Source organism: Cyclopterus lumpus, chromosome 19 (genome assembly GCF_009769545.1).
Source record: "Cyclopterus lumpus isolate fCycLum1 chromosome 19, fCycLum1.pri, whole genome shotgun sequence".
NCBI lineage: Eukaryota > Metazoa > Chordata > Actinopteri > Perciformes > Cyclopteridae > Cyclopterus > Cyclopterus lumpus.
The window spans coordinates 11,308,570-11,328,177 of NC_046984.1; the positions used below are offsets into that span (position 1 = coordinate 11,308,570).

Here is a 19,608-nt window from a genome sequence, read left to right on the forward strand (position 1 = left end):
AATACTGTACATTCACTTATATAATCAGATTGAGGCAAGACAGATCAGCCCAAATAAAACAAATGCGTTTACAAAAGACTCACTGGATTCACAGCCACTAATGAGAAAAACAACAGCAGCAAATACTCTCTGTTTTCTCCTTTCTTAAAGCCGGCTGGTGACTTTCTATTTTTCTCTGTTCTTACAAGAGATAGTTTTTCTACTTTTTGACAATTTCGTCTGTCTAGTTAATGGACTTCTGTACATTGTTTTGGGTGTAAATTAATTTAATTAAAATAATTCACTAATTTTATATTTCGCAGCAACTCTTAAATATTTCCTTAAATACCTTCAAAGTTATGTGACACATAAAGGCTCCTGTAGTTCTCAAACTACATCTTTATTTGATGAATTTAGGTTTGATTGCACTAACTATCAATTAATTAGGTTTCCTCCTGGTTCTGTAGCTCTTTCATTTATATATATATATATATATATATATATATATATATAAATACAAATATATATATACAAAATTTAAAAAAGAATGGTTGTATTTATAAACCACGACTAGTCTAGTAATATTCCAACATATCCTGTTTTGCAACTAAATAGTTGTTCAGAGAATACGTGACACATATTTATTTTCAGAAAAATGATATACATCAAGTGAGGTAAGTGTGACGCCACAGTAAAGGACACTTCAATACATTTATGTATACTTTATTTTTTTCAGCTAAGGAGAAATCATTGAAAAAGAACAAAGTTGAATAAAAAATGTTTTCCCACGAGGCATTCATATTTAGTAAATTAATAACAGTACTTAATAGTTAATTGGACCATCTTTTAATCTAAATATGTATGTGATTATTTATGTTCATTTATCCACAGCTATGTTGCATTAATAGAAGTATAGATCTGTGAGAAATAAAGTATTTTACAGCACTAAATTGAATGCCTTGGTGTGGAAAACAATAATACATGTTTTAATATCTCATAAAGGATCGTTAAGAAAGCATAAAACATGGACATATTCAATGGAATTTTATTGAAATCGTAAATGGTGTACTGTGTACTGCTGAGTGGTGATTGGATATTAGATATTCATAGTCCAAAAACTCACAAATAAAAAATAGTGAGAAAAACATTCAATTTAAAACAATAAACAATCTATGTTCAATAATGCACATACACTAGTCCCTAAATGCAAGGTGAAGCATGTGTTTTTTTTTTGTTCCTTCACATATTAAAACATCCAACCACTCTGAGCGGTCTGCCTTACAAATACAGTATCTGTGTATCACAATCAACATTGTCATGTAGAATGCTTACACATTATTTTGGAAACCTTTTCCTTAGGAAAAAGAATAAACAACTTTCCCATGCAAGGAGGTAACAGGTATTATCAACTGCAAATTGCTCAAAGGGATGTTGGAAAAAATATACAGTTGGAACTGTTTTATTGAAAGACACACTTCAGTAAATTCAAGATAATGCACACATTACATGCTTTTGCATAGAAATTGTGTAAATTCGATTGGAGTTTGATAAATATGAGATCCCAGAAATTAAGAGAGGGGGGAAATACAGCACATATTGACATTCTCCAGCAGAGTCTCTTTAACACTGTAAGTAGTTGCATGCCTATACTTGGTGTTCCCAGTTGGAGTGAAGTCAGTGAGTCTACCCCTGAAACAGTTTAATCTGTGAGGTCCAGACACCACGACTGCTCTGTGCTCTGAGTCTGAACACCAATGCTGGACCTTCGCGATGACACACTTTCACTGTCCCTGCTCTCCATAGAGCTCCCATTTCCCAGTAGGCACTCCAGACTGGTGTGTTCTATGGCAGATGGGTCGCCCAGTGGAAGATCAGGCTCGAGAGCATCTGATCGCGCTGAGGCTGAATCCAGGGAGGATCCAAGAGGGTGGCCTGGCAATATGGGTGGAGATGCAGAAACAGGGTGGACCGAGGGGTGCGAGTCCTCGATTTGGAAGAGGGAGGTGTCCTGGATCAGATTATGGGATGTTGTCGCGGATATCAGAACACAAATTTCCTCATGTGAGGCTTGCGATGAATTAAGATGGGACTCAGAGCGCAGGGAGAGATGGGGGTATGAATTGTGTGACGAGTCCAGCAGGCTGTGTGTGGACGTACCTGTGGGGGCACCGGACAAAAGGCAAGAGTATTCATCACTTTCACTAGGAGGCTGCAGGCACAAAGTAGGCTGGGATTGGCTGATGGTGGTCGGACTCGCACTGAGATGCCTGTTGTCAGAGTCTTCGTACCCAGCATGAGGTGCGAGGCCTGGACTTCCACCCTGGAAGCCTGTGCTGGCGCTTAGAGGAGACGGTCTTGTCCACAGATGTGTCGTCATACTCTCAGAGCTGTGACACAGGCCTAACCTGGATGCAGAGTTTACAGAGAGGGGCAGACAGGAGATGGCAGGTGAACTAGAGGTTTGAGGCCAGTGCTGGCTCTCTGTTTGGGTTTCAGTTACTCCACTGTAGTTCCAATGGCCAGCAGGTGCAACACTTTGTTGACTGTGGCCTTCCTGAATCCCAGGATCGTTATTGGGGTGGAAGGTTGGATCTAAGTTGAAGGGCATGCCAGTGTTGGGGACTGGAGAAGGGCTGGACCCCATTTGGATGCCATACGGGTATGAAGGGAGGGAGGCTTTGTAGTGTTGCACAGATACGTGGGCCTGAAGGAGATGCATCATGTGGTGCAGGCCCTTGGTGAGGTTACATACTTCCTGGTTTAATGTGCCCATCTGCGTAGACAGTGCACACAGTTTAGTTGTGACTTTAACAGATTTGGAGCATATTCTATCTGACTTTGCATATTCTATTATTACAAAGTACAAAGCACAGTACAGCTTCAAAGTACACACAAAACAACAACATAGTTTTGCCCAATTAAGTCCCCGGCACAATGTGACAAATGAATCTATCTTTGAGGTTCAATATTGGATTCCTGTCCAGATATCATTTTCTGATGACCTCCCTAAAGATAGCTAAACCCTTTGAATCCCCTCTTTTATTAAAGGAAGGATTTCTTACACAGCAGTGAAATCCAAAGCGAAGTGTCAAATAGGGAAGAAAGTAGATAGAAAACTGGGAACAAAGTAGCAGCACAAGAGGGAAAGGGGGTCAGAGAAGGGCCACAAGGAGATCAAGGTCGTTATCCAACAGTTTTTTGTCGAGTCAGCACTCCGCATTGCAGAAGCACCCTGCTGATTAATTAATATTAACTTCAGAAAGCACCTACATGGGCCCATCTGCATCCTCTCGCTGCACCTGCTTTCGCATTATTTATATAAAAATGCAGGGGCAGACTGAGATGCAAGGCAGAGTCTATTTCTGCTTAATTTTTAGGTCTGCACTGAAGAGGTCAGCACATTCATTTCTAATTAGGAACAATATTGAACAGGTTGTATTTTCTAATAAAAAATGAATTACTGCTTCCTGTATTTCATATTCAGTGTGTCTCCAAAATACTTGACAGACAGATGAGAGATGTGATGATGAGAGGGATACAAAGCAACATTTGGATCCGTGAGGCTACGTTTTTTTTTGGTCCAATCAATGATAATTTAGTTTATGAGGTTGTAACTTACCTTTTGGTTGAGTTGACTGATGCTCTCTTTGACCTCCTCTGTCTCAAACAGCAGGGTAGCATACTCCTGTGTGGAGTCTAGAGATATGAGGAAAAAGTAAAAAACAATAAGTTGACGCAGTAGCGCACAACTCGGCCACACACAGAGGGTTTATCATTATTAAAATGAAAAACCTTTCTCCAGAGGATCACAAAATCCAGATACAGTATATTGCATGTATACAGACATGCATGCAGTTGAATATTATGCAACCTGCTAAAACATTATGTTGTAGAGCTGTCTAGGATGTTATCTCTACTCTTATGTCTATTATCTAAAGCAGGGGTCTTCAACGTGTTTCAGGCCAAGGACCCCCAAACCGATAGAGAGATGGAGCAGGGACCCACTATATATAGTTTAAAGGTGTGTTTTATATTAAACTGGGCCTAGTGCCATGTATAAACATACCTTGTTATTGTGCATTCAATACAAAGCTATTCAAATAATACAAAGGTTCATATATTCATTATTAATTATATTAGTTTTTATTTTAAACATGTGCAAGGTACAGTGAGTAGGGTGGCCGTGCCACTGTCATTTATAAACATACCTTGTCAACTGATACCAATATCAACATTGTCTGTCAATTGCATTATAATCATCCATACAAGCTATTCAAATTTACGTTTTTATTTGTATTTGTATTTTTATATATTTTTGTATTTTGTATTTTTATGAAAGATAACATATTCTGCCACCATATATCCATTCGCTACAATATGTTGGATTAATGTTAATGTGTATTTAAATACATTTAAATTTGTGGGAAAAAAATGGTGGAGAAAAAAATATATAAAAGAATATGAAAAAGTGTCTAATCAACAAAAAAATGTCACGACACCCCTGCAGTACCACCACGGACCCCCTAGGGGTCGCCGACCCCCTGTTGAAGACCTCTGATCTAAAGATTTGTAGAAAGTGTGTCGACTACATGTTGTTGCTGCAGTATGTTAGGATCTAAAAGAGGGAAGCTTGTGAAGACTTAACAGATAAGCAGTATGACAGTAGACAGACCACAGAATCAATTAAGTGGAATCAATGAGGCAAAAAAGAAGCTGAACATAATGCAGGACGGTCCTCTGGGAGGCGCTGTGTGACGGGCAGAACAACTCAAACCAGGAGGTTCACCCTACACCACAGCTTTTAAAAACACTTTTAGTGATTGGGAAGCTGTACTCTGCATTGATTGCTACTGTGTAATGTTGTGCATCTCGGTTTGCCAAAGCACTCATTAAACTAAAGTAAATTAGTTGGACTTTAACTGAACTGAATGTGATATTCATCCAAGAATGATAGCGATCATCAATATGAAGCTCAGGTTAGATGATCTGAACCCTGCTTTGACCTCTGTTGTCCTTTAACATGTTCTCTGACTCTCTGGACACCCGGCTGTCATTTCATTCCTCTGTGTTCTCATATTTCCCCCCAGAAGGAGTCAGGGCAACATTGTTGTATCCACTGTTTGAACTCTTGGGTTTACCTCCAGCCATCTGGCACCCAGGTGACCCTCTCAGCTGGAGGTGGTTTGACTTACCATGGGTGCTGCCTCCTGTGCTGGCTTTGGGCCTGCTGTGCTCCACGTTGAAGTGGAACGCGTGTCCATTGTCTTCGATGCCGTCTACAACCCTGGCAGGGAGGGGCGAAGAGAAGGGAAGCCGGAGTTAATGTAACAGTAGAGCTTTTTCAATTATCATTGGAGCCAGCAGACGACCAAGGAATGTGGCATGAGAGCTGCTGCTGGCAGAGGACCATGTGGGTTTGAACATGAGGAGAAGAGCCCAGTCTGGAGGGGCGGACACCTGAGCTCTCTGAACCAGCACTTACCCATATCTAGGACTTACTGGATGACTTAGGGATACATTATGAATACAGATGGATGGGGCAGGAGGATAAGGTGCTCTGGTAATGAAATGCAGTGACATCTGTTGAAATGTGCAATGCAAATACACCCTATTTACATAAAGTGGACGATGCCAGCGGCATGTGACATGACTTTAGGTGTCTGTTACCACGAACACCTTAGTTTGATCATATCAGATGTTCCAAGTCGAGCATAACTAGGGTGAATACATATAACGTGGTCTACAACATGAGATGTCTATAGACCATAACAAACACACTTAAAAAGAGGCATCAAGGCCCATGCTATGGTGGTGCTGTTAGTGAGGTAGACCCTAGCATTTTCCAACTCATGTCACAATGAGAGATTATATGATAATAACCAATCAAAAATAAAGTTATTTCCAGGAATGAGATTCAAAGAAGAATAAATACAACATCTCTGTCACACTGTAATGTAATCTAATACAACAAGATACGTTCTGCCCTTGTGAATCTTATAATTTTCTGTTGACACTGTGTCATGTGTTAAATCTACTGCACGATCATTTTGAGACTATAGTTTGAAGTGTTGTTGTGTTGAACTGCGTTAGAAAAGTGTATCATATACTCTACAGTGTGAAGGGGGTAATTATTAGAAATAAACACAAACTATTTCTTTCTATTTTGGACAACCAGCAACCAGCATTCAAAAAAGTATTTTCATTTAGACTTTGATAAGTTGTTGTTTGTTTTCTACTTGTGTTTTGAAGATGAAAACGATATAATAGCTTTCAGGCTACCTGGGACTGAGATCTGGGGGTCCTGAGCATGTGACAGTTGGGATGAGCAGCTTTGAAGGCTTTTTCTCGACCCGGGACTCCCCCTGGGCAGAGGTTGAGGCTGTGGTGACTTTAGGGGAGCTGTGCTCTCTTTTCGACAGTGGCTGAGGGGACGAGCTCTGCCCGTGGATGCCACGGCTGAGGTTTGGTGAACGGCAGCGCCGCAGGGCGTTGAATTGCCGCAACTCATCCCCTAGGAGGTTCCCCAGGGAGGTGCGGCGAACAGGGCTGCTGAAGTTGGGAAGCAGGAGGTTGCGACGGGAGCGGGTAGCTGGAGAGATGTGGAAGCAGTCGTCAGGGTCATCCCCCTTAGTTTCCACAATAGAGGGGAGCCTGGCTTCCTGCAAATCAGCAAATACAACATGTATCATTAATAACTGTACACATCTAATGTGAGCTGGGGATGCACTGGGATGCACTGACCCTAAAACTGCATGGTTTCTTGTCATGTTTGAGGATGTGAAAACAGATTTGGAAATACGGGGGTATTAATTCCATGAATACTGAAATATAATTCAGTAAAGATATTGGACTCATGTTAGGAAACTTGACCAATTGAAAATGCCACTCATAATACACAAGTCATTCCATGAGTAATCCGGCACATAATAAGCCTTTTAATTATGAAAGCTGCAGATAAAGGGCAATTATTGTGTTATTTAGATTTTAATGAGATACAGCTGTTATGTTAATCACATTATTCTAATCTGCTACAAATCTATTACGCTCCAGTCATGGTTTACTGTGTGCTTCACAGTAAAAACAATTGGTTTGACATAAAATGGACCTTTTAATGGCAGACAAAGTGAGCACTGTAAACTGTTTTTTAATATTAGGAAAATAAGGCGGGGCGATACGCATAATGAAAATAGTAGCTCATAATGTTTGCTATTAGGAGAGCTACTGACCCACTTAGTACTCCAGGGACTCAACTGCTCTCTCTGTTCCCAATTGAGTCTCAACCATAGGGGAGGTCCTTTCACAACCCCCCCCCCCCCCCCCCCCCCCCCACACTATCAATACAGTCCTGTATGTCCCAGAAAAACGTGGGGTTTTACCTTTAAAAAACCAGACACGCCAGTTAAACCTGACACAAATGCATCTTTGACAATCCAAAAACTTTTCTGAATTTATTCTAATTTAAAAGTTTAGGAAACTGTCTGGCGGAAAAGGGAATATTAACACCCCGAACAGAAGAAGAACATTTTGTTTGAACTCACGTGGGGAATCCTGGGTGACCTTGAAAACCTGCTCAGGCCCTGCAGTAATAAAAAGAAAGCAACAGAGATTACAAAAGGCACAGCCCCAGGCAAATACATATACATTTATTAACCTTTATATCCTCTTTATCAAACTTGCAAACATTTAACTTAACCCTTGTAATGACACATTATGAATTTGAAATTGCTCCGTGGAGTTTTCTCATCAGCAAAAGAAAAAGGTATGTTTAAGTTATGTTTAAATTCCATGTCACACAAAAAATGCATTCTGTGTACTTCTAACAAACGTGTCAAGTGTATTTCCTTCCTCAAAATATTTGCAAAGCTGATTTTTAAGTTCTTAAAATCCAGCATTGGCGCATTGCAGCATGTCTTGCCGTGTTTCCACCACCTGTTGATCATTGGCAGCTCCTATAGCGCAAGTAGAGGTCATCATTTCCACAGGGGAATATTTAATTCATTTTGGATTTACTGTGTAACATTTAAATGTGTTATCTACTGTTTAATCCACTGGCACCCTTTTGGAACAATATAAAAGCCCTTGGCCAGTGATGAAGCCTTTGCTACACAAGCCTAATCACATAACCGATCATTTCTCTAAATTCGATTGCAGGGAGGGATTCTGGTGAAAGTTTGTCTTTTTAGCATAATCAGCAGCTGGATGTGAAGTCTTCCCTCATGTGTGAAAAGTGTGCTTCTGACAACATGGCTTCATATGACAACACGAGCCACAGTCTAACGCTCTACCAGCATAGTGCACGTAATGCTCTTTGATGCATGAAGGCAATTCCCAGAGGAAACATATTACATTGAATCCTTCATTGAAGCACAATACTGACTTTAAATATAATCTGCACTATAAGGAGGTTAAAGCAAAAATCTAACTCTAGTTGTGAGACTTTGCATCTCTTGTCGATATGTGAAAGGCCGAGGGGGAACATCTGTGAATCTATTCAAGGCAGGAACAATTCTCCTCATAACGAAGACTAACCCTGGGGCAATATGGAGTGATTAATTAGCTAGGATTATTGGTGCCAAATGACATTAATTGAACATACTGATGCCACAATTGTCCCACATATGAAAATTGGTTTGCAGGGGATTCATTTAGGGACTTCTTCCTGTCACTCACAAGAGTGCTATCTTGTGTCTGCTCGTGCAAAGAACAGACCTACTTAAATTCATCCTGATATATCTCAGTGAGAGGGCGAGCTGTATATTATATACATTGTACTGAAGGGATGTACTTGACACTGGACTCTTTTAAGAATGGCCTAAAAACCTTTTTATTCAGGAAGACGTTTTTGAGTTGAGTTTTATGACTTGTCAGCTATTCCTTTTTTAAATTTTTTTTGATTATTGTTAGTTTTAACTATGTACTGGCTCTGTGGCACTCTGAGATTCTTGGATGAAGAGTGCCTTACAAATAGAATGCATTATTATTATTATTATTATTATTATTATTATTATTATTATTATTATTATTATTAAATGACTGTCACCTGGCACAATTGTTGTCACATTTGTTTTTGTCATCTCCTCTGTGAACTCCTTCAGTCCACTCCTGGTTGGTATTTTTGATCCCATCCGACATGTAGAGAACATGTTTCTAGCTTTTCAAACTCTTTTCACTCCCACACCTCGTTACCAGCGGCAGCCTTTATCATCTTTGTCAAACTGTTGTTGCCATATGAGGCTGCAACAGGGGTTGCATCCTTATAATTCCGGACCGGCCACCTTGTTCTTCACACTCCTTGACTACTTACTTAACTCTCCCTGTGGCGACATGGTCATTAAAGTGGGAGTCAGTGCTGGTTCCCTGGTGGTGTAATGACCTTCCCACTCTGCCGAGGACAGCACAGTTATCCCATATCTCTCTGAATCCTCCTCCGTTAAGACATAAGCCATGATCCTCGATCTTCAATCATTCCATACAAAATAATTCAACCTGACCATAAACCTTTTTTTGCCTGCTTGGGCAAAACAACACTATTGACTTATTATTACCCTTTCAGTTGCTAGTGGCTAGAGCAAGTGCTTTTTCAATGGAAACAGCTGCTGCACCATGAGAGTCATGAGAGTCTCCTACACAATGAAGTTCCTGTACAAATAAACTGCATTCTCACTTACGCTTCAGAGGACAGATATTTTCTCCCGGATTACGGTCGAAGTTTTAAACACGTGATTAACATTGTAAAATGTTAATGAAGTCATCATGGGTTTGCATGTCATTTAAGTTATGGATGTGTGATTAGAAACATATTTGTTATAGGTCATGAACAAATGTAATTCGGGGGAATATTTTTCCCTCGAAATGTTATTGAGAAAGATTTTCTTTTTGTAGAAGACCAGTACTCAGTAAACAAAACATTCAGCTGAAATTCACAATAAAGCTCTGTAAAGCCAACGAGGGTAGCTGCAGATCAGGGTGATCATTCTCGATAGCTTTTTCACTACGAGCGACACTTTTCACATTGTCATTTGATACATTGTCATAATAAAATATCAATTCTAGCTGCTTTGAAAAAACAATACCAATTTATAGCATAAAATACTTTTTGTCTGTTTGCATTTATTGTTTTCTCAAAAAATATTGCTGCAAAAATGTCTATAAAATGTCTAATGTCTAAAAATCTATTTAAAATAATTTCATTGACACCACATCATCCATCCATCCATCCATCCATTTTCAATACCGCTTATCCTCATTAGGGTCGCGGGGGCGCTGGAGCCTATCCCAGCTGACATAGGGCGAAGGCAGGGGACACCCTGGACAGGCCGCCAGTCCATCGAGGGCACATGTAGGGACATACAACCATTCACTCTCACATTCACACCTATGGGCAATTTAGAGATCAATTAACCTGCAGCATGTCTTTGGACTGTGGGAGGAAGCCGGAGAGCCCGGAGAGAACCCACGCTGCCACGGGGAGAACATGCAAACTCCACACAGAAGGACCGCTCCGACCGGGAATTGAACCCACAGCCCTCATGTAGTGACACCACATCAGTAAAAGCTATTCAATTATAGAGTTGACAAAAAAATTCCTCAAACTAAATAATTTTCCATCTGGTAGTCTGTTTTCTCCTTTTTCAACAAGTCCCTTTTGGATACCTTATACTGTAATAGGCATTCCTACAATATGTTTATTTGGCCGTATTTCATGATGACTGATTGCTGTACAGTCAGAATACAATTCTCCAGTATCTCTCGGGTGTAATGTGGACTTGCATCATACAACAATTCCACCTCAAACCACCCACCGTGAGGATGTGGATGAGACCAGTCCTACTGTATATGTCTGTCTGTGTTTGTGTGTGTGTGTGTGTGTGTGTGTGTGTGTATTTATGGATCCTGGCAGCTCGACCAGTTAGCTGATCACTTCTTCATCATGGGGGGCGACGGAGCCCCGGCTTTGTGCTTGAGCATAAACTCTGAGCAGATGGCCTGAGACAGAGTTAGAGAGCTAGTGCTTGTGATCAGCCACAGAAAAGGCTGCTTGAATCAACATTAAAGATTGTAAGAACATACATTATTTGTCTTGCGATAACATTTCTCCGATAATAAGCTTTTATGTAGTCCATACATGGATTCTGTAAGGCCCCAAATGGTATCTGTGATGTCTTTTTATGGGATGAAACCCCTCAAAAAGAATCATTCTCTTTTTGAAACCCTCATGAAAGGAGTTTCACTCAGTCTAAAAAAAGAACAAAAGGATGTCCATTAATAAACATGGCCTGCACAGATTTCCCGTTCTTCATATTCCAAACCAAATTAATAAAAAAAAAAAAATGAAATCAATGGACCAATGAGCAAGCAAAACCTTCAAACAATGGGAAAGGCCTGAGGGAGCCAAAGAGGAATGCTTGAAGCAAGTACAAAATGCTTGAGATTGACAATATGGATGTCATTGGAAAAGTCTTTGGGGAACTTTGTCTGTTTTGTTAGTCACACATCAAAGACATTGTGGCATTCATTTGCTTTGATTGTACAGTTAAACAAAATGCAATGCAAAACAGCCATTGAACTTTGTCAGGCTGTATCTGTAATTAATGAAACTATTACATTTCTGGGTTTCAAGATGCATCTTTACGCAGATTATATAACAATGCCTGAAAAAAATGTTCTCCACGGATGCAGGATGGTCTTAAATAACTGTGAGGCAGCACTGAGAGGAGGTCAGTGTCTGGCTGTAATGTCATCTGGCTTTGCTTTGGGATGGCAACAGGGAAGCGATACGGCTGCCTGACAGTGGCACCCACACATTGTAATTGGTGTGACAATCAAGCAACCAACAGCCCTTTGGTCGTTGTGGTAGACCAAGTGTCAAGGAGAGTGACAAAGGCCCCTTGGGGAGGGACAAATGTGTTGTCTGGTATACGTTGTCGCTCTATTCTATCAGACCAAAGTGTATTTGTGTGTGTGCGTGGGATAAAGGATGCAATACAACTAGATGTTTTGAATTTCTGAATTCTCTAGGCTGAAAATTTTTTTTGAGAGTTATAAATTGGGGATTGAATTTGAAAAGCCAAAGAGGGAACCCTAATGACAAATTTCTGTTTGGGAGTGAATATTTCGTACCTCGTCCTGGCTGCCCTCACGCAGGTTGTAGGTGAGGTTGTTGTGGATGTCAGAGGTGAACACACTGGCGTACTCAGGATAGAGTTCCAGCACCTCTCTCAGACCACGCACATTGATATACTGGAGGTCACAGTAGGTCAGCGCCTTCACATCAGCATTGGTTTTTATCACATGGTTGGTTCCAGGCAGGTCAGATCCAATCAGATCCCCTTTTCCTAAAATCAAAACAATAAATATTCACTGTCTTGCTCCACTACATAATCACCTGAAACATGACGCTACAACAGTCCACGCCACAATACAAACCTAATATTGCCAGCACCATGCTGTCTTTCAGCACTTCCAGGGACCCAGAGCAGACAAAGTAGTTGGCATGCAGCGCGTCACCCTGACGGATGAGGTACTCCCCAGGGACACAGAAGGAGGTTTTTATATGGAGAGAGAGCGAGCGCAGGCAGCCACGACTGGCCCCCTTAAAAACCGGCAGCTGGAGGATGTCCTTATTCAGATGCATGGCGATGTCGGCCCGCAGCTCATCAGGGAAGTCGTGGAGGAGCTGAGGATGTGTGACAGATAAGGCGTGACACTCAACGGTATTTAGGGAATGGACTGTTGCCACCAGTTACCCTCTTTTGAATTTCAATAGGCTGTGAATTGTTGGTGTACAAGCAGCCGTGGGATGTAAAAGCTCACGAACAATTACAGCTGCAAAGGGTTGTGAATGGATTGTAGAACAGATGCAGTGCACAAATCCCATCTAGAAATGACCCAGACATTTCCTGAAGGCAGACAGCAAGCAGCTTGTACAAAAGTATTACGTGACGAGGACTCCTACCTCGTTGGCATCTATACCATTGTTGACAGACCATGTGGTCTGGAAGTACTCCAGCATGCGCTGTTTGATCTGCTGGGGCAGACGGTGGACACGGATGAAGTCCTTCAGGTCTGTCATGCGTGTGTGATAGAGAGAGCGCCGCGAGTACATCCGCTGAATGATGGCCGTCACGTTACCGAAGACCAGGGCGTGCATCAGCGCTGTGTGAGCGACGGAAACAAAGAGCACGAAAAACCGTACATTTCAATATGAAGGCTGAATAGTTCTATTGCTACATAGAAGTCGTACAATCTGAAAGTTTATCCCGAAGGCAGTTTCTTTTGGCCTATTACAATTGTAATGGGTTGAATTCACTTTTTAAGTTGACTTTTACTTTTCAAACACTTTTCCTGCTAAAAAAAATAAATTAAATAAATAAAATGTTATATTGATCACTACCTAATCATCTACCCTTCAACACACAAGTGGCAGAGTAATTTACAGCTTTGTGTATATCATTTTTTTTTATTTGCCACACAATAATTATCTTCTGGATTGTTGAACCAATAATTGCCACCTCAGCTAAAATAATCAGTTTATTGGGATATATAGATGGCAATAAGCTATGTTTTAAAGGCAAGCCAAACCATCAAACCCACTTCCTGCTGAATCTCTAGCACTGGCGTGCCAGGACGCCAGAGGGAGAATGTACCCTGGTGTCAGACATACCGCCGATGAGCATGGTGCAGATGGAGAATATCTTCTCAGCATCGGTGTTGGCACAGACATTGCCGAAGCCCACACTGGTCAGGCTGCTGAGGGTAAAGTAAAGGGCAGCGATGTAGGAGCTGCGCACTGTCGGGCCGCCCACCGTGCTGTTGATGTAGGGTGTCTCCAGACGTTTGCCCAGCTCATGAAGCCACCCTTGAATGAGAAGGTAGAGCATGAACAAGCAATGTTCAAAGGTTATGGTTCATGTTATTATTATGTCTGAGCTTCGTCTATCTGCTCTGAGACAGGTGGTAGAGGCAGTGTGGTAATATCTGGTCTCGTAAGGACAGAAGTGCATGTTTGGGTCTGTGTGAGTCTGACAGAGATTTTCAGCCGTTTCAGGAGGCTGGCTTGTGTGTTGCTGTTCATGGTTGTTTCAAGAAAGGACATATGGCTGTTAAACTGTAGGGTTAAACTTGACTGTAGTCATTTTGGAGGTAAGAAAAACCTAAACATGGTTGTGCTCTTGGATCTGACGCAGGCAATTGTGTAAAAAAACAAGACAAGCACTCATATAGTCCCAAATTTATAGACTAGAAACGCCTGTGAGTTTGTGATTATGGCTATTCTTTGGTCTCCATGTTGAAGCATTTACAAACAGTGACACAAACAACATATTACTGTGCTGCGTCCTACCAGTCGTCTTTTTATGACCATTTTTTGATCTGGTTTCAGACCGTCCTCATTAGAGCCCCAGAGTATGGTGTTCGCCACCATTTCAAAACTGAGCAGAGCCAGACACCCCAAGAGGTAAACAATGACTATTTATAGCTAAATGAGAGACAACATTGCCTGTCGAAGGCCCAGTGGGGACAATTAATAAATGATGATGCATGGTAAAATGAAGTCGGAAATATTACTTAATTTATCCTTCGCAGAAAAAGGATGTATAATTTTCTCACTCTTGCTGGATGGAACACCAAATCTGACCTTCATACTTCAACAGGTTTGTGTGAGCAAGGCCTCAATCAGACTCACCAATGTCCCAGGTCTCATTGGTCTCTATCTCTTTACGTCCAATCATGTACCAGATGCAGGCCATCCAGTGTGCCAGCAGGGCAAACACAGACATAAGCAAGGTCAGCACCATGGCGCTGTACTGCGAATAGCGATCCAGCTTCTGAAGCAGACGAAGGAGACGTAGCAGGCGTACCGTTTTCAGCAGGTGGACAAGGGAGGTCTGAAGAGGAGAAGTGTGGGGGGCATAGTGACAGAGAAAAGGAGAGAGTAAGTGAATCCATTGGTTTTGTGTTCTGGAAACGCACTGCGACTGTACATATACAGCATATACACAGCTGAATATCACAGCTTGAACAAGCGGCAACTAGTTTTGCTAAAAAAAAAAGTTCTTATCTTGTGTAAAATTCACTATTCATGGAGGATTAGTCACACAGGCAGGCAGGCAAACTGCAACAATAGCAACCTTGTGGAATGCATTTCAGAAACTAAACATTTTAGGGATATTTATTCATGTATTTGTATGCACTCACCACTGTGATGTTGAAGGCATACAGCAGGTCAAAGGGCAGGGCAGCCACCAGGTCCACAAAGAACCAGGTGGTGGCATAATGAATGCAAATGGAGCGCGCCTCGTACACCACCTGCCCTGACTGGCTCACATAGGTGGTGCGGAAATTCAAAATAATGTCTGCAAATACAAAGTTTGAAAGTAATATTTCTCCCCCCCCAGTGACGTATTATCGTATTCATATTCAATCAAATGGAAGAGGTCACACATTTGATGAACACTTTGTATACAGTGAGGAAAGATGAAAAAGTGAACATTCTGGTCATCACATAAAAAATTGTAAAGGACTAAATATGGTTAAGATTATGAAAGTTCAGCATGACTTGATTTGCCTGAACGTGATCCTCAAAATAAGTGGAAAGAATTAACTTGATGGTCAAACCACAATTTTGAACCTCGTGATTAGTTGAGCCGCAGCACGAGAACTTCAGGTCAAAATCAGGGAGCCGTGTCTTCTGTTTAACACTCACCTATAATAAAGAGCATTTCCACCACAATGTCGCTGACAATGGTGGAGCGCGCAGCTGTGACGGTGTCATCATACGGCGTGAAGCTGACGTTGTAGGGTACTGTTACAGCCACGTAGAAGGTGGCCAGCAGAATGAGCCAGTCCCACAGGGCTTTAGAGATGCTGTAGTGGAGCAGAATGAAGCGAGACTTCTGCACTGCTGCCACCTTGTACTCCGGTATTGAAGGCTTCATGCCCTGTAAGAGAAGTGTAGAAGTTCAAACATATCTTGGCAGGAATACATACACTGTCATATACATACTTGTGTATACAGTATACATACACACTCACACACAAATAGCCTCTTGAATTTCAAGCTGACGTTGATAAATATACAAAACACCCTGAGCATATGAGAGAAACTGCATAATTGAATAACTTGATAACCAGATGGTCATGAGGTGGAGTGCTGTGAAAATAAATGGTAATCAGATGGACATTGCTGTGCCAAGATTTTGCAGAAACAGACAATATAAATGTCAACACCCTCTCTTGTGATCTGACATTGATGATTCAGTACGGTATGCAACTCAAGTGAAACAGAAATGGTAATGCTGCTGCTTATCTATTCATGACAGCTTCCTTATAGACAGTGATAAAACCTTCAAATGGTCATGCAGTAATAGCACAAAATTGATAGATATAGGACGGTGGTCAATGAAGGGGAAACTTATGACGCCTGATCATCTCATACATGACTTCGCCTCGGCTTGACTTCATCCCTCCAAATGCCATAAATGCTTTAAGTATTAGGTGGTACGGTACAATGGCCATCATCTGCTTTTATTTGTGAAAGTCCTGCCTTTTTTATTCCACTCATTACATTTTTTATTGAGAACATTTAATTGCAGAAAGCATGAATTGTTATTGCTGATGAGGTGGGGGAATCCATTTGGCACATAATGAGAGTGCAGTTCTCCAAATGGGGCCATGCACTTGGCACTTAGTCGTAACCATTTAGGAGACAGCAGGAGAAGCTATTACCATTGACAGTGGTGAGAGGCATCCAGAAAGATACATGAGAAGTATTTAGATAGATACAGTAGATAGATACATATATAGATAGATAGATAGATATATAGATAGATAGATAGATAGATACTGTATTCATCCCCAGGGGTAAATTTGTTTGTAGCAGCAGCAAGCAAAATTACATGAGTAAACATAAAAGTATTAAGTAGGAAAAATCCTCAATATATAGAAACATATTACATTTAAGAAAATTAAATAAAGAACATGCAAAGAAATGCAATGTGTATACAGTGTATATAAAGTGTATAGTATATAAAGTATATACAGTGAAATAGAATAGGTGTTAGATGAACTAACTAAACGACAAAAGCGGTGCTAGGGTTATTGAAATTGATTAAATTGAAGGAGTATCTGGTCAGAGGTGATTTATTATAGAGTCTTATTGCATATACAGGAATGATCTTCTGTATCTGTCCTTGTGATAGCAGAGCTGAATCAGTCTGTTGGAGAAAGTGCTCCCCTGTCCCTGCAGTAGGTGGTGGAGAGGGTGGTCCGGGTTATCCAAGAACAATGCAGCCACTTCACAAACAGGTGTGGCTGAGAAAAAATGGAGGCTTGAAAGGGCTCTGAAGCTGACTTGGGGGGAATAGACTGACTATTTGAAGGTAATTGGGTGACAATGGACAACCTTTTAAAATAATAGAAATACTAAAGAACAATGACACACTCTCCTGTTTGAAGAAAGGAAAGGAAAGATCATCAAACTGTTCCTCGTGAAATATCTGTCATTATATTGTAATGCAAACATGTCCAAATTGTTCAAAGGGGTACAACTATATTAATGATGGCTGTTTGACACTGGATAATTTATGGTCAAAACATACGTTATTCATCATAATATCCCAAAGTAAATTGTAACCACAGTGCAAAATCTAGAAAGACCATGTGACTGACTGTCATCAACAGCTGTGGCCACTTTAATGACAGTTAAAGCAATGTCAGCAAAAGTGCCTTACAGTGCGCCACCTGACCTTTGGCACTCAGCCGAGCACATCCCAATGATTAGAAAAGAAAAGCCCAGCACTTCGAGGACACATGCGGCTGCATGTTTCACAGCTACAGCGGGTCTTTGCACTTCATTAACTCACGCTGTAGCTCAGAGCTTACTGTTTCAACTACATCTCCCAGTATGCTTTGGGCTTCAGGACTGATAAAAGCCTGTCCTTGATGGGGAACAGGATACACACATGGCTTACCATGTGACTCAAGAACTCCCTCAAGCACATAATCTAGACTATTGCAGAGGACCCCCATCGTTCAATTTATACCCCAAAATACTACTTAGAATGACCTTCTTTTTTTTTTTTTAACAATGGGAGTACAAGACAATAACAACTGTAAAAATAGCACAAGCCCGCAAGTAAGGACATACTAGTCAACACTCAACAATTGACTCTGCTTTGATACTTATTTAATGATTGTATGGTCACTACACATACTACACTTCGCAATACGATCTTCAGTTTCAACAATCCAGTTTTCTCCTTCAATAAATTGTGTTACAGCAAAAAAACTAAAGACAAAGATTTGCTGAGGTTGAGGGTACAGGCCATGGACACAAACTATGAGCTCTGTATTTTACAGTCAGCCAAAGAAGTATTTGAATCATAAATTAAAAATTCCTCCAGTTTCATAGCTCTTTGACAAGTGTATTCGAGTGCAAAGAGGCAATCGTGGTTCTCCCGTGGGAAGTGCTTAAAATCAAGTCTGAACTACTAGTCAGTGGGCCTGGTCATGATACACTCATGGGCTGACGGCATCACAACTGGCAGAACGGACAAAACAACATCTCAGTGTTTGTGTTTAGTAAAAGGCCTTCAGGCAAAGAAACACTGAAGCTGATGTTTCTGGAGAGGCAATGTAGTGTGTGGTAGACCCTTTAAAAACTATGCAACCTCTGCAGTTGGAAGATCAGGGTACACAGAGTGCAGTGGAAATGTGAAACGATTGAAATCAGTAAACAGATTTCCATTTGTAATTATTTATACTTTAAGCACTTACTTGCCACCTCTGGCTCTCTTTTTATGTGTTATGGTTGTGCCTTGATATAAAGATCTGTGCATGTGTGTCTATGTCTTTTCCATGTTTCTTCCTTGCCTCACAGGCTCAAGGGATAAATGGAGATCTCGTCAGAGTAGCTGGCTGTGGTGTGGAGGCAGAGGAAGACATTGTTAGCTAACTGCGAGAGAGACGGACGGACAGAAACCGACAGAGGGACAAAGCCAGAGAAAGATGGAGGGGGAGATAGACAGAGAAGAATGAAAACAGAATGGGAGAAATATAGTTAGAGTCAGAGTGGGAGGATGGTAGTGGTGGAAGAAGTAGTTTGACCCATTACTTAACTTAAAGTAGCATAAGCACAATTTAAAAATACTCTATTACAAGTTAAAGGCCTGAATGTAACATCTCAGTTGTATAATCAGTCCAAAAAAATATCAAAGGTATTCATTATGCAGAAATATGGCCCTGGTCAGGGTTATCATTACTGATGCATCATTGCGTAAACAATAATGTTGTAGCTGGTTGTTGAGTAGCTAATATGAGCTTCTTTATTTATTGTTGGGTCATTTAATTGTTATATTTTATTAACCTATAATGGATTTTATAAATACAATAAAGGACAGCATCTCCCTCTGTGTTGTAAGCTATTAACTTTCAGACAATATAAGTCCTGGAGTTAAATACAAGACTAATATGAAAAGAAAAAGTATTGGCGGTCCAAGTCGGAGGGCAGCAGGAAAGAAAGAGGAAGCGTGACAGATGGAAATTGGGTGCCACAGAGTCACAGATACACGGGGAAAAACTGCAGCAGGATACAAAGGGATGAAGCCAAAAGGAGATGAGGTCCGTGACAGA

The 19,608-nt window shown here is 41.0% G+C and overlaps 1 protein-coding gene across 1 annotated transcript in view; it reads right to left on the reverse strand.

Annotated features, from left to right (window-relative positions):
• Positions 1–1,678: 1,678 nt before the first annotated feature.
• LOC117748703 (potassium voltage-gated channel subfamily H member 4-like) overlaps positions 1,679–19,608 on the reverse strand; it is a 32,516-nt gene continuing 14,586 nt past the window's right edge. Inside the window, exons 5-16 of the mRNA XM_034558714.1 lie at positions 15,683–15,917; positions 15,175–15,332; positions 14,663–14,864; positions 13,643–13,837; positions 12,935–13,134; positions 12,406–12,655; positions 12,100–12,314; positions 7,518–7,556; positions 6,259–6,638; positions 5,172–5,263; positions 3,599–3,675; positions 1,679–2,752 (exon numbers count right to left, since the gene is read on the reverse strand). Coding sequence (XP_034414605.1) covers positions 1,679–2,752; positions 3,599–3,675; positions 5,172–5,263; positions 6,259–6,638; positions 7,518–7,556; positions 12,100–12,314; positions 12,406–12,655; positions 12,935–13,134; positions 13,643–13,837; positions 14,663–14,864; positions 15,175–15,332; positions 15,683–15,917 — 3,117 coding nt within the window. The remainder of the gene's footprint in view (positions 2,753–3,598; positions 3,676–5,171; positions 5,264–6,258; positions 6,639–7,517; positions 7,557–12,099; positions 12,315–12,405; positions 12,656–12,934; positions 13,135–13,642; positions 13,838–14,662; positions 14,865–15,174; positions 15,333–15,682; positions 15,918–19,608) is intronic.